This window comes from Anguilla rostrata, chromosome 2 (genome assembly GCF_018555375.3).
Source record: "Anguilla rostrata isolate EN2019 chromosome 2, ASM1855537v3, whole genome shotgun sequence".
Lineage (NCBI taxonomy): Eukaryota > Metazoa > Chordata > Actinopteri > Anguilliformes > Anguillidae > Anguilla > Anguilla rostrata.
Window position 1 is genome coordinate 1 of NC_057934.1, and position 14,221 is coordinate 14,221.

At 40.3% G+C, this 14,221-nt stretch overlaps 1 protein-coding gene across 3 annotated transcripts; it reads right to left on the reverse strand.

Annotated features, from left to right (window-relative positions):
* Positions 1-4,793: 4,793 nt before the first annotated feature.
* LOC135242695 (REST corepressor 3-like) lies at positions 4,794-12,531 on the reverse strand. Of its 3 annotated transcripts, XR_010326428.1 has the most exons (13): positions 12,086-12,521; positions 11,923-11,979; positions 11,236-11,313; positions 11,096-11,148; positions 10,712-10,873; positions 10,125-10,249; positions 9,761-9,839; positions 9,022-9,240; positions 8,667-8,744; positions 8,362-8,419; positions 7,956-8,200; positions 6,969-7,421; positions 4,794-6,906 (listed from the first exon to the last, which is right to left on the reverse strand). XR_010326428.1 is itself a non-coding variant. In XM_064313893.1 (12 exons), exons 1-12 carry the CDS (start codon positions 12,207-12,209, stop codon positions 7,110-7,112), a joined length of 1,413 nt encoding a protein of 470 aa, XP_064169963.1. In that variant the 5' UTR covers positions 12,210-12,531; the 3' UTR covers positions 4,794-7,109. The 3 variants fall into 3 exon arrangements, 2 of the variants coding, with proteins under 2 accessions (XP_064169963.1, XP_064169951.1); XM_064313893.1 differs by having other exon boundaries at positions 4,794-7,421; positions 8,133-8,200; positions 12,086-12,531; XM_064313881.1 differs by having other exon boundaries at positions 4,794-7,421.
* Positions 12,532-14,221: the final 1,690 nt, after the last annotated feature.

Consider the following 14,221-nt stretch of genomic DNA (forward strand, 5'->3'; position numbering starts at 1 on the left):
GCTGCGCCCAATTTCTGCTGGACCCATCTCTCCTACCGAACCCTTACTCTTCTCCAGCTATGCACTAAGGGAAGCAGGAAATGGACACCCACCAGAGCTGCAGCCACACCAATCATAGCTGGAGCCACACCCACCAGAGCTGCAGCCACACCAATCATAGCTGGAGCCACACCCACCAGAGCTGCAGCCACACCAATCATAGCTGGAGCCACACCCACCAGAGCTGCAGCCACACCCACCAGAGCTGCAGCCACACCAATCATAGCTGGAGCCACACCCACCAGAGCTGCAGCCACACCAATCATAGCTGGAGCCACACCCTCCAGAGCTGCAGCCACACCAATCATAGCGGGAGTCACATCCACCAGAGCTGCAGCCACACCAATCATAGCTGGAGCCACACCCTCCAGAGCTGCAGCCACACCAATCATAGCGGGAGTCACATCCACCAGAGCTGCAGCCACACCAATCATAGCGGGAGCCACACCCTCCAGAGCTGCAGCCACACCAATCATAGCTGGAGCCACACCCACCAGAGCTGCAGCCACACCAATCATAGCTGGAGCTGGAGCCACACCCACCAGAGCTGCTGCCACACCAATCATAGCTGGAGCTGGAGCCACACCCACCAGAGCTGCAGCCACACCTATATAAGAGGAAATTTCCCTGGGTTGCTACAATATTAATTTCAGAGGTAGCGAACTGACCTACACCTACACTTTAGCTTCACTTTTGGCATTTTTACCGAGTTTAACATTAACCAGCTTGCTAACAAGTGGACAGAGTGAGTGTACAATGTTAGTACAAATGGCATCGAAGTCAGCATTGCTATTTTGGTTGGCTAGGTGAAGTTGCTGGTTGTATGGGAACCAGTGAAAGATAATGATGGTCAATTTCAAATTTCATGGCCATTAGTAAGTGTTTATAATTATTTCCTTATGCAATGTTGATATTCTTATTATCACAATTTTCAGTACATTTGTTTAGGAAAAGTCACAAGGGGGAAGACATTGGCTATGGACATCTTCACTGCAGGTTTATAGATTTTTTTTTTTTCAAATTGACTGCTCTGCCATTTCTACTGTTAACTAATTTTTAACTAGACTACTGTAAACCATGCAAACAGCACATTTCTAAATTAATGTTAGCTGCACCAATAGATCCTCTACCGACATACAAACAATTTGTGGGTCTGTTGTGTGCATAATACCCCATAAAACACTTCCATTTAAAAATGACACTTTCACCACCCATTAATGTACTGTATGCTTGTGGGTCAAATAATGTTTATCTCAATAAGTATCATAGTATAATTTCTACAATTATACTCTAGTGTTGCTCGAGACCAGCCTGGGACTACCAACCAATGTTTAGGAACCATGAATCTAAACAACAGCAATTGAAGTCTTTCCATGAAATCTAAATTAGACCCAGTAGTTTCAGCTGGAAGAAACCTTTCTATAGTACTAATATGATGGGTGCTATACTTTAAAAATAATGTGTGTGTTGTCTGATTTTTCATTTTGCAGAATACAATTTTCTCTCACCGTTGTCTAAACACTACTGCATTACTGGGTTTTACCCTGAATAGAGACACTGCACACTTCAGAAATCCCCTTCAGTCACAATGAAACCAGCACTCTCCCTCTTATGTAGTTTTGAGCTGAATTATTAGTCTTTTTCAGCTATGTATATTTCAATTATCTGAACTTCATCATACATTTGTTTTTTATGATATGAAATGATTAACATATGATTCAAACTTGAACTGTTGACCTGATTGTTGAGATTAACTTCTACTGCAGTAAACTGACAAAGGTTTATTCTTTATTGAAATGGGGGAAATAGTCCATTTAAGATTTAATGACTGAAACGTTTACCAGGTCAGGAAGTCAATTAAACAAAAAGAAATGCAATCTGAATTTTGGAATTTAAAAAGTTTGTGAAACGTGCTATTTGTGGGATACTACATACATAAACTGCGGCACTGACTCATTACACATTAGTATACCTACTGATATTTATCTTATTAAATGGCTTGTTGACAAACTGTAGCTTTTGGTTTGCTTTTAGCAACCAGCTTTTGTAAATGTCCTTCACCGTGTATTTTACTCATACTAGTCATGCATTTCTGAATTTATGATGGGTCAGTTCTACTGAACGACGTTTGATAGATTGCATATAGCTCAATCAATCAACAACACAAATTTAACGGCAACAACACGGTATTCTCGGCAATGTAACCATTTGAAAACCGAGATAATTCATTTAACCCACGTTATCGTTGATTTTTATTTTTTACGAAAGTATACCCACTTTTTCAGCACCCGAGCTAGCACGTCGTGGGAAATCCCCATCGCTGTGAATGTAACCAGAAATACGACTCTATGCTTTAATCACTCGTTATGCTCAAAAAACATTCTGAACATTTTTACTTTACATAAACAGTCTATAAACGCCTTTATAAAACATCTTTCCTGAACATTTTCTCATTCAGCTTAAACAACTTTACTTTCGGTTTTCGTTGATTGCATAAATGCAGAAAGTGCAGTGCACCAGCGCAATTCGGCGTTCCTACCTTGTTTCGCTTAATGGTGATATCCTAGCTTCAAATGAATATTCCGTTTCCATCTATCGCAGTAAATGCATTATCTTGCGGAGCGATGTTCTGTGTAGCCTAAACCATCACGCATGCGGTAATCTGGACCTGGCGCGCGGCCAGGAGTACAGAAAAGTGAAAGGAAGTAGCACGCACACAGAAGCAAAATATAAATGTAACCGAGTGACACCATGTACACGAAAGGTTAAGACATCGCAAGTTAAAATGAACTTAAACTATAGGGTCTCTTACGTTAATTGCATTTATTTGTTAACCCATAAAGCCTTTCTAATTAATTCAGTCTACGGTAATACAGGCGTTTTAAAACTTGGTACTGACTGCCTAAGAGTATTTATGCACGAGCCCGGATCTACCGTTGGGGTGACTTGTGTGCTCCGCGTGCTTAAGGGCCCTGGCATGTGCACGGAAAAATAAAAATTAAAACATTTATCACAGTATTTATTGTCCTGTTGTCCATTTACATTTTCTGTAATACTAGAAGCATTTGTCAAAAGTGATACAAATTATTTTCACAAAGACCACTATGTATTGTGTTGTCTTTTTAAAAAAAAATTTTTAGGTATCAACATCAGGAGCATAACATTGAAGGAATTGAGGTGAACCTCACTTTAGAGGATCCATCTGCATGCCCTGTGGATTAGTGGATATTCAAGGCAGAACTCCTGACTTGTCCCGAAGGGGCTGAAACAAATATCTAATAATTATAGTTGGTGCTATAGCAAGTGGAAGACACCCTCTCTGTGGCAATAGTGACGTCACATCCACAGAACTCAAGTTTAGCTTAAGGGGACAAGACAAGGCTCCATTTTTGACATTCACTTCCTCATCCTGGTGAGAGGCGCTGCTCTTTAGTGCCAGTGCAGTTGGCTCCAGTATAGATCATTCAGCCACCACTTTCATTAGAAGTCAATGGTACCAATGCAGCAAAAATACTAAGTCAGAACATGTTATAGCAATTTATGTTTTTCAAAAACTGCCTGATGTCTGCAACTGTACATCACCAGACTGGGTATCTTCCCTGGTGATGATCTGCCAGGCCTGTACTGCAGCCATCTTCAGTTCCTGTTTGTTTTTATTTTATTTTTTCACCTTTATGTCACCAGGCAAGTCATTAAGATCAAATTCTTATTTATAATGGTGGCCTGACAAGCGACAAGCCACTTAAGGGAAGGGGAGGTGGGCTAGAAGATAAAAGCATGTTAAAAGCACAAAATACATCAATAATAACAAACTAAACAACAGTCAACAAACAAGATATGGGGGGGGGGGGGGGAACCAAAGTGTTTTGGGGATATTACATGGTAGAAAAACAGTTGCAGGAATCAGTGAAAATGCCTGAGATGGCATGTTTGAAGGCAGAAATGGTCATATTTATCCAGTTTTAGGGTTTTTTGCAGAGCATTCCAGTCACAGGCAGCAGCGGATTGAAATGTGTGTTTGTGTCAGGGGCATAGTTGCATTTTAGTCTGAATTTATTCATTTCATTACTATGGGGAAATGTGACACATTAGACTGCTGTCAGTGCCATATTTAGAATATAATACACTGTCATAGAACAGTAGGATATTTAATTTTTTCAGTTAATGTTCTAAAAGGGATGTGCTGCTCTCTAGTGGCCTGACAGTATTCATGCAACTATTTTTTCAAGTCATGTGGTGCAGATGAAGGGACATGTCCTGCTCATAAGACACAGGTGCAGTGCTGGTGATGAAGGAATTAGGCAAGCAAGCTAGTTAAGCCACTTTAAAGCAGTTTCACGTCACAGCACACCCCCCATCCCCAAATTCAAGGACCTATAAACCCTGTATAGTAGGCTGAGAGTAGCACCCAATGAATGCACAACAAATATAGACCTGAGATTCAATGTCCGAGCATCACAAGTTTTTGAAATTGGCAGAAGCTGCAAATGTTATGTTGCAATTAGATTTTAAATAAAATATTTTTAAATGCATCAGTCTCTGTTACAGGCAAAATATAACCAGCTTGGCTACTGCAAGCCCGAGCACATCAGAATGGGCATGCAGATCCAGGACCAGAACATTTCCATTCCATAATCAAGCAAAAATCCCTAAACTCTTACTTTCAGCAGCTTTTAAACTCCTGATATTTGTTGCAAATTTGAATATTTGGATAAAGTTATAACAGCAATTAAAGCATGACATTAAATCACACATTTCCAAATGTCCTTTTTTAATAACAAGCATGTGACAACAAAATCCTTATATTAAGCAGTGAGTCACAACAGTCTCTCCATGCAGACTTACAATTCTAGGAATAAAAAAATGATCTGTACCTCTTAAAATGAGATGAATTTAAAGGGAGAGTATATGCAGTTACCCATCATGACATAGACATGTGGTCAGCAGTACATAACCCATTTGAAAGCACCTGAAACAGGTAAAGCATGCTGAAAGAAATGCTCTATCCTAGAACTGAACTTGCAGCAGTCTTTTTTTTTTTTTTTTTTTTTTTACAAGTAGAGGCGTAGAGGCTGTGACATACATAATCTAGCATAATTTCCTTTTAGAGTGTGCATTCTGTACATGCCAGGGTTCCCAGGACACACCACCTATTACACTCATCTAGGCAAAACTCTCTACCTGAGGACCTGTGAAAAGTAAATCTGAGAGCTAACACCTGGACTCGGACAGAAACTCCCCAGGAACTTAACTAGGTTAAATCCTACAGTTTAAAGTGCCATTTCAAAAGTTGTTTCTATGCTAGTCATTGTTGCTTTACCTGATATTTTATGATATTGTCTGAACTGCCATTTCATCTCAAGTCAGATTTATCTCAACCAGAGTGCATACCACAAATAGCAATTACAAATTTCAAACTTAATACAAATTATTGGCAAATGATGTGCTCTAACTGCACATTTGTTATATTAGAGAAACGACTTTAAGAGCAAAACAAACCTAATACAAGCAGGAGCCGAACTAAATCAGATGCTATATATGAAAAATGAATGCAGAAGATAAAACACCACCTTAATGGATGAGGTATGGTACAACAGCACACATGCATGGAGTTCACACTGAGGAAAAACAACCCTAATGACTAGACTGGGGTACAGTGTATTTAAGGCAAAATGGAGCACAGTGATGATACATACTGGTCATCAGTCCCAGAGTGCATACTGCTGCACATGCCATGCCCGTTTCAGTGTTTACATGGAATAAAAGAATCATTTTACTTGTATCCTAAAATACTCACACACAATGCATGATTTTATTCAGTTCTCGTCATAACTAGTTTGGACTCCTAAGCATTGAGTATCTTTTGTTCTTATAGGTGTAAACTACTTTCTCAAAGCCAAGTCGTATGGACACAACCTTAATCTAAGAATTCGAAATACAAGGAAAATGGGTACGTTTCTCACCAAACTCCATTCTGATATTCAAACTGCTCAGATACAGTCCCACTTTGCAAATGAAGGAAAATGAAATCCTTTTCTTTGAATGATGCTATAAAATAAATAAAAAACAAGTGGACTGGACACACCAGCATTCTGTAACATTCTCTCTGTTTAGAGTATTCAAATATTGGTAAATAACACCCCATTGAACCCCAAAGCCAGCACAACCTTTACCTACATTTTAACTAACCCTAATCTGACATAACAAAGGGTCAAATTAAATCCATACATATTACAAAAAGCAAAGGAAAGATGCAAACTTCAAGGTACTTAAGAGCACTTTTATGGTGGTCATTGTTCTGCACGCTGGCATAATTAGCCAGAGTTCATAGCACCAAGTAGAAAAATAAATAACCGATTATATACAGAAGAGAACTAATTCTAAATGAAAGAAATCTGCACGTAACATAATTAACTGTATTAAATCAAATACAGAATACCTTGATGTCACATTATGCCTGCAACAGGCCAACAGCTGCTGCAGAGGTGTAGTGTTGTTTTGGTACATTCTCCTGGCAGCTATTGTCAGTTAAGCAGACTTACATTTCTATAGAAGCTGAGAGTTAGAGCATATCTATGTTCCATTATCAAGTATCTGTTCTAAAAAATCCATCATAGGACCAATTAAGCACATCAAATTCTAAAATAAATACAAAAAAAGGTACTTTGCCAAAATATACATAACAATATTAACTCCACAATAAGCAAAACCTTTCCTAATATATTGAAACTCCAGGCAGGTTAAGTCATGCCCAATACAACACACATCTTCCACATCTGACATCAGCAGAAAAGAGTCCTTTAAGTAGCAGGCTTATGGCCTGTAGAGGGCGCTGTCTCACTGCAGAGAGGGTGATGGTGTCTCGGCCTGGATGCTTATGGGCTGTAGGGGGCGCTGTCTCAGTGCAGAGAGGGCGATGGTGTCTCGGCCTGGATGCTTATGGGCTGTAGGGGGCGCTGTCTCAGTGCAGAGAGGGCGATGGTGTCTCGGCCTGTAGGGGGCACTGCCTCAGTGCAGAGAGGGCGATGGTGTCTCAGCCTGGATGCTGATGGCCTGTAAGAGGCACTGCCTCAGTGCAGAGAGGACGATGGCATCTCAGCTTGGATGCCGATCAGTGTGGGGGGCTGCTGGCCACTGGCGGGGGCCATGGCAGGCCGGGGGTTGAGGCGGGGGGGCAGGGGATTGGAGGGGCGGATGAGAGGTGGGGGCTGGTTCAGGGTAGGGCGGGGTTGCAGGAACCGGGCCTGCTGCTGCAGGGGTGGGGGCTGCCTGTGCAGGGCGGGTGTGGCAGGGAGGGAGGGGCGCAGCAGGGGTGGGGGCTGGTTTAGGGATGCTGCACCTGACGCTGGAGTGTGGGGGCCTGGAGACGGGCTCACTGGACCCTGTGGGAGAGAGAGACGTCACCACAGCGTCACTTAAACAAGACCAAACTAATCGCACTGCTACGTAAACAGGACCAAACCTAATCACACTGACACACACACACGCTGCCACACACACAAATGAGATTCATGACACTTGTGCAGACCTTTGTTTTTGTGCATGTCCCAGGTGTATGAGATGATGAATGCTGGCTGTTTATACATTTTATGTGCAATCCTGTTCATGTGATTAGCATAAGGGACACAGCCATGAACACAGGAATACAGGAAAGAAAAAAATGATAAACTGAAATGTTCTTGGATACGTTCTTACACACAGTTTACAATGAAATGTGATCGTACACACGTTTCGTGAATGAGGCCCAATGAGGGGAAATTACATCCACAAACATCACCCTGCCACACATCACACACTGCTTCAGAATACACAGGCCTTCTATGGGTGTTAATCCTGACTAAGTCAAACTTCAAACTTAAATCGTTTAACTTCATTAAATGTCAGGGTTTTTAAAGTAAAGGGAAACATTGCAGCACCTCCTCCTCCTCCTCGTCCGTACTCTTCCCTGATGGGGTGCTGGAACTGTTCTTCCCCTCCTCCCCAGAGGGGGCGCTGTCACCACGGGGGAGTTGCGTCCCCTGCTCCGCCTCCCACTCCTGCAGCACCTCCTCCAAGTTAAAGCGCCGACGGTAGTTCACAAAGAAGTTTTTTACCTGCCCAACGGTCTTATTACCGATAACATCGGCAATAGCTTGGAAGTCTTTCCCGTACTTCCGGACCCCTAGGAATACAAGCAAGTACAATGTTAAGGCTTACAGACACTCCATTTCTCCCCATGTTCTCATTCACTTTTAAACACACACAACCTATGCATTACCTTCTTTCAGTTTAGTGACTTATAAAATTGTGCATATAAAATCTTTGACTCATGTCTTCACTCACCTTGAACTGCAAGAAGCTGTTCATCTGTTGTCCAGCGGGCATTTACTTTCTGGTTGCACTACAAGAGAAAAATATGCGCTTCAATCCTTTATTTAAAATTACTTGTTTTGATTAAAACTGTAGAAGATATGAATAAAATATCTGAATTGGGTACAAACAATGCTTTCTTGTATCATTTTGATGTTGTTTTGTTTGATAAATGTTTTTTTTGATATAGGGTTCGACAAATAATACAATGCGGCAATGCTCACATCTGTGACTGAAGTCCCACAATTCTGCCCTTGTTCACATTTCAGACAAGTTACCTCAGGCAGCCTGAAGTCATCGATTCCAGCTTCCGTCTTCTGCTTCAGCCCGCTGTTCAGCTGCTTTGCATTTTGAACCTGAGATCAGAGAATGAGCAGAGAGAACAACAAAGCTCATTATGAACAGAACCTTCAGCCAAGTATTGAAGCAAAAAATCTGCCAGGTCAGGTATTCTTGTCCTGATGGTGAATTTGATCTTAATTGCACATTGCTGCAAAGTGACTGTTCTCTCCAGTGTGCCAAAGCTCACACGCATGACATCATTTGAGCCTTTTGCTCTCATGGCTGTGTAACTCGGGGTGACCTGGCACATTAGGGGTGTCATGGCATTCTGTAAGTATGAAACTGCAGTACCTGTCTTTTTAACGACACTAGCTCCATGTCCAGCTGCCTAAGAACAGTGTTAGCGGCGCTGGCGCTACAGGAAACAGCTACCACGTCCTCCTGAGTGAGGTACATGCCTTTGGGGGGTCGGCACTTGGCTCGCTGGGAGTGGTGTCGATGTTGGAGAGTCTGATGTTCTCGTCTCCCCAGCCCGATCTTAGTGGTGGGGGCTGGTGTTTCAGAGTGAGTCTGAAAACACAGCAGAAGAGACACGAACAATGAAGCCACATGTGCTCTGAAGCTAGAAAGAAGAACACAATCCATTTTTAACACCTTTATCCTTCTGTCAAACGTGACACTACATTTGTCGCATGCACCTGCAGCAAACGGCACAGGAATGACTTCATCGTTCTTTCTGTGTTTGCACAAAGTATGTTTGTAATTCACATTTTATAGGCTTGCCAGCTAGACAGAAAGCTACTGCAAAACAGGCCTACACCAAATCTGACCCGATGTCAGAGAGCTAAAAATAGCCCCGATACCCAACATAATTACAGCACACCATTTGGGCTTGGGTCAGGATGCAGACCTCTAATGTGAACACCATTTCATCTGTATTAAAATAAATACCATGGAGAATGTTTCCCCCCAATCATTCTCTGTTAAACAAAAGAGGTTCTAAAAAATACAGACAAATTTCTTTGTTTGAGCTGTTCTTCTTTTGATAAATCTCAGGACCGCAATGTAATATGGAATTGGAAGATATTACCTCTTTCTTGGTCTCCTTGGTTGGGTCATAATCACTGTCGTTCGCTTCAATGGGATTGGCTTCTTCCATTTCATCATCACTGTTGTGTTAAAACCATTTAAGTCAGATTTTCATTTTACCCTAACAAGCGAAATCACCACACTCACCCGTTTTAATGTTTGCTGCGCAGAAACCAAAGAAATATCGTCACTTGAAAAGAAATTGGTTCGCACTCAAAAATGGCTAGTGCAGATTCATGCACAAACGTTTCGGCATGTTGCCGCCTTCAGTGTGCAGAAGCTTTGTAGCCATTTTTTTGAGTGCGAACCAATTTTCCATCAGAAACTCTAAAAGAGCATCACACAAAGAGCTGTTAAAATGGTACCTTTCATCCTGATTGTTTCGGCTTGCTAACTTTCTGGCTTGTCGATCCATTAGACTTGTCCTGGAACGTGTCTTTTTCCAGGAGTAGTAGTATTTTACAAGACTGGAGATGGACTTGTCTGGGAGCTTCCAGGGGACAAAGCAGGTATATTCCATCAGTTAACCTCACATATAACTGCACTTTACATTTCCAACAGAGCTCATACCCTGGGAGCTTCCAGTGGGCAAATACACAAAGCTTTTATCAAATCCCCTTTAAAAGCCACCAATTTAATGTTTAGCACATCTAAGTAAACTATTTCAGTTTAAATGTGAAAACACAACATGGCTGTTCATATAAAATTTCAGAGTTTCTTTTGAACCTTTTATTTTTCTTCAATTTGAACACAGGCATGTGGACTGAAACAGTCTTTACTCATTAAACTGAGGTAATTGCGCAGTTTTTAAAAATAAAAAAACAAAAAACACTTGTAGGTATATTATCAATAATATGAACCTAAAGCTCTTCTGTAGGTACCATTGTGTGTTCTATATTGTATTTCAGGGTCAGATGGGTTTATAAAAGCATGTGACAGGTGAAGATTTTACCATTTGTTGAATTCTATGAAAGCTTTTCCCATGAAAGCTGAAGGCCTGCTCAAACAGCACTTTGTCCTCCACGGTCCACTCATCAGGGAACGGGGTGAAGTTGGGCAGGTCTGCCAGGGACTTCTCTATATTGTGTTTGTGCCAGAAGAGCATGCCCAGAGCCTGCAAATAAGTGTCTCGTTCACTGTGAATACTAAACGACAGGCCTGTCTATTACCAGCGTCAGTATTGAACTGATATGAAACAGCACAACTGTTTCATATCAACAAATGAGAACAACTATTACCTTCTAGGACAAATGTTCTTCTGCACTTTCTTAGCCAAGTAACGTTTGTGCGTGGCTATATTCTTTGTAATTAATTAGTTTATGAAAGCAAAACAGACCTGCTCAACATTGTATCCGTGTTTTTCTTTTGCAATGGCAACGTATTCATCCACTGTGGGCAAAATTATATAACTTTAGTTTAATTATATAAGTAATACAACATTTACACTGCACTATAAAAAGCAAAACTGTGACTTACATTTAGTATCGGCAATCGTGTGATATGGGGACCACACCAACATGCCCCCGCTGTCTTTTTCGCTGTATTTTGTGGAACCTACAACAATTAATAAAGTCTCAGCAAAGCGGTGTCGTGCAAGGAACAACTCTAACAACTCCTATGTACTGCGTTTGAAGCAAATAGGTAGTTTGTGCTTATATCTAATTCAGTTTCCTGCTGTTTTTTAAAGTCGTGCTACTGCTACAACAGTAAATATCTATAGCGCATCGACAGCGTTAAACAATCGGGCAGCTATAGTTACGAACCGCGCAACACAGCGACCGAGACCGGGTGAGATCTTAAACGAAAGGCAATTTGTTCTCCGTCCACACAAAAATACAAAATTTCACACTAAAGAAAATATGCAAGGGAAATCTGCATGGTTGTACAACTTAGGCAACTGCCTTACTTTAAAATTCAGGTAACGGCAGTTATAGCCTAACTACAGTAGGGTACGTGACTTGCGAGGTGTGCTTTCACAAAATGTACTTCCACTGAATATGGTCTCTAGCAATACGTACAAATTTAAAGTGTGCATTAAAAACAATCTTAACATTATCCTAGACGTTACATATTTCCTACCTCGCTACAATACCATTCCGAGGCTACCACTGCTAATGTCAGGTATCATAGCTATGGTGGTTTTCAGTTTGTATTCTAACATACCGGGATCAAATTCGGGGATGGTTGCTTGGTATTCAGACCCCACTCGCATTCCCACATCTAAAAAAAATTGAAAATCAAACATTAGGCATTCCAAACTTAACAAGTACAACAGCGAATACAAGAGAAAACGACCGTGGTTAGAGACTGGTGTTCGAGGCTATACCGTGCTCGTCGTCGCTGCCGCTTTCGTCAGAAAAATGTCCATTCGAGGCGTTGGAAGGACTCTTGGTTCCGTTCGATCGTCCTTTCCCTAAGTACTCTGAACCCTTTTCCATCATTCCAGGCATCACTTATTATTAATTTTGTTTTAATGTATAAAAAATTAAACGGCATGCAAGGTGCTACTTTAGCCAAGATAACTACTCCCCAGTCTACGCAGTACTGTGCTTGTCAAATATCACTCCACTGGTTTATTATTATTGTTATTTGAAGTTATTTTTTACTACACTTAATGATTTTTGTACCCGAATTTATGAGCAAGGAACAAATTTAGTTTATCGACACAGAAATTCGTTTGTATTTTAAGTCGGTCTGTTTTCTTTTAAAATACGATTAATTGGGATCTATTTTGTGTAGCGGATGGAATCGTCACTTTTCAACACTGAAGTAGAACTGCGGCCGGAGCGCAGTGAATCGGAGCCGCGGACGGACGTTTTATTTTTGTTATTGGGGTTTTTGTTATTCTTACACGGTTTCTGTGATCATGCAGTGGGCAGGTTTTCTTTTTGTAACGTTAGTTTCTTAATTTTATTCTGACCTGCTGTACTTCCCAAAGTTTCTATTCGCAGTTATGGCTTTTGGAGGTTTATTTTCTTTATAAAAACGATAAACGCAGTTCACCACAGCTATGAAGCCCGATTGGAGGGTTATGAAGTATTTGTAATACAATTAACGTAAGGTATTTTATGTGTACCATGGTAATATGAAGAAGAAATTTTCTCACAGTTTCTACACATTGTGTCTAAGCTGCATTAAAATACAACTGTGATGAGTCGTACGTCTTTATTTAGGCATTTATATACATCGTCTGAGATTATTTAGGTATAAACCATAGGAAGTAATCTGCTAACTGCAGCAGTGGTTAGAAATAGCCCGTAACTCGTGGACTGTAACATTTGCACGTTAATTAGTCTATAATTTGCCTACATTTCCATTTTTCTCAAACATAATATAATATAAAGATTCAGCTAACTAACTAATTTAAAAAATCTGATGTCTAATGCACACAGCCAGGCGTGTCATAAGTTATTTGTTCATACACTTGTTATATTAGAAAAATACTAATCAAAAATAAAAGTTGACCCGAATTTTACATTTTTATTTTTTAATTGCACTTACATCTGAAATGTATTTCAAACCTAGTAAATTTGAGGGAGCAGCTATATATTTATTTTTTTTTTAATTTTTTAAACAAGATGTCAGTTTCAAAAACATTAATCGAAAAACCATATAAAATACGTACTTATCTTCCACTTATGAATGTGGTGCCCAGTATTGAGGGGATTTAGTCTGAACCATTGATATAAATGTATAACTGGATGATTTGACATTAATATCTCACTTTTCTTGTTGAACTCACGATTGGCTGAAATTCATAAAGATAAGTATCCTAATTAAATCATTCGTCAATGTTTACAAGTAAATGGTAATGAGAGGACTCACTTTGTTATGGACTGGTTGTGACAGTCTGGATTAATTGTTTAAAATGACAGGATCTTTTATTTCAATATTTTTCCAGGAGGACGTGTGGGCAAATCCCCCTTCTAGCGTAAGCATAGTAATACTACCGGAAGTATGTTAAGAAAGTCATAGGCCTGCTATAGGAAACGCATAAACAGACAACGGGAAGTGCCTTAACAAAGAAAAACTACAGAAATAGCCAAAAACACGCGAAATATGTGAGTTAATTATATTGTTGTTTGTTGCCCCTTATCCTCCTTTAACCCTCCTCTCCTCATATGCCTTTCTGAAACATGTAATTTTTTTATTTTTTATAACACCACCCAAGAGATGCATGGGATTTGTAGTTTACTTCAAGTCACTGAAGACAATATTGCTTAGACATCAGTGGGAAATTTAAATGTCAGCTTTTTTAATATTCCTGACTTGGGGCTAAACAATTTCTGAAGAATAACCTAAATTATGGCGCAAGGACATTCTAGTTAATGGTTGTTCAGTTATTTTCTCTGTTTTGTGCATTTTGTAGCCAGCAGATGGAGACAAAAGCTATAAATACACTTTCATCCCTCAACAGAGTCTTTAATGAGGTAGTTCAAAATTTTATATTCCTTCTTTTGGA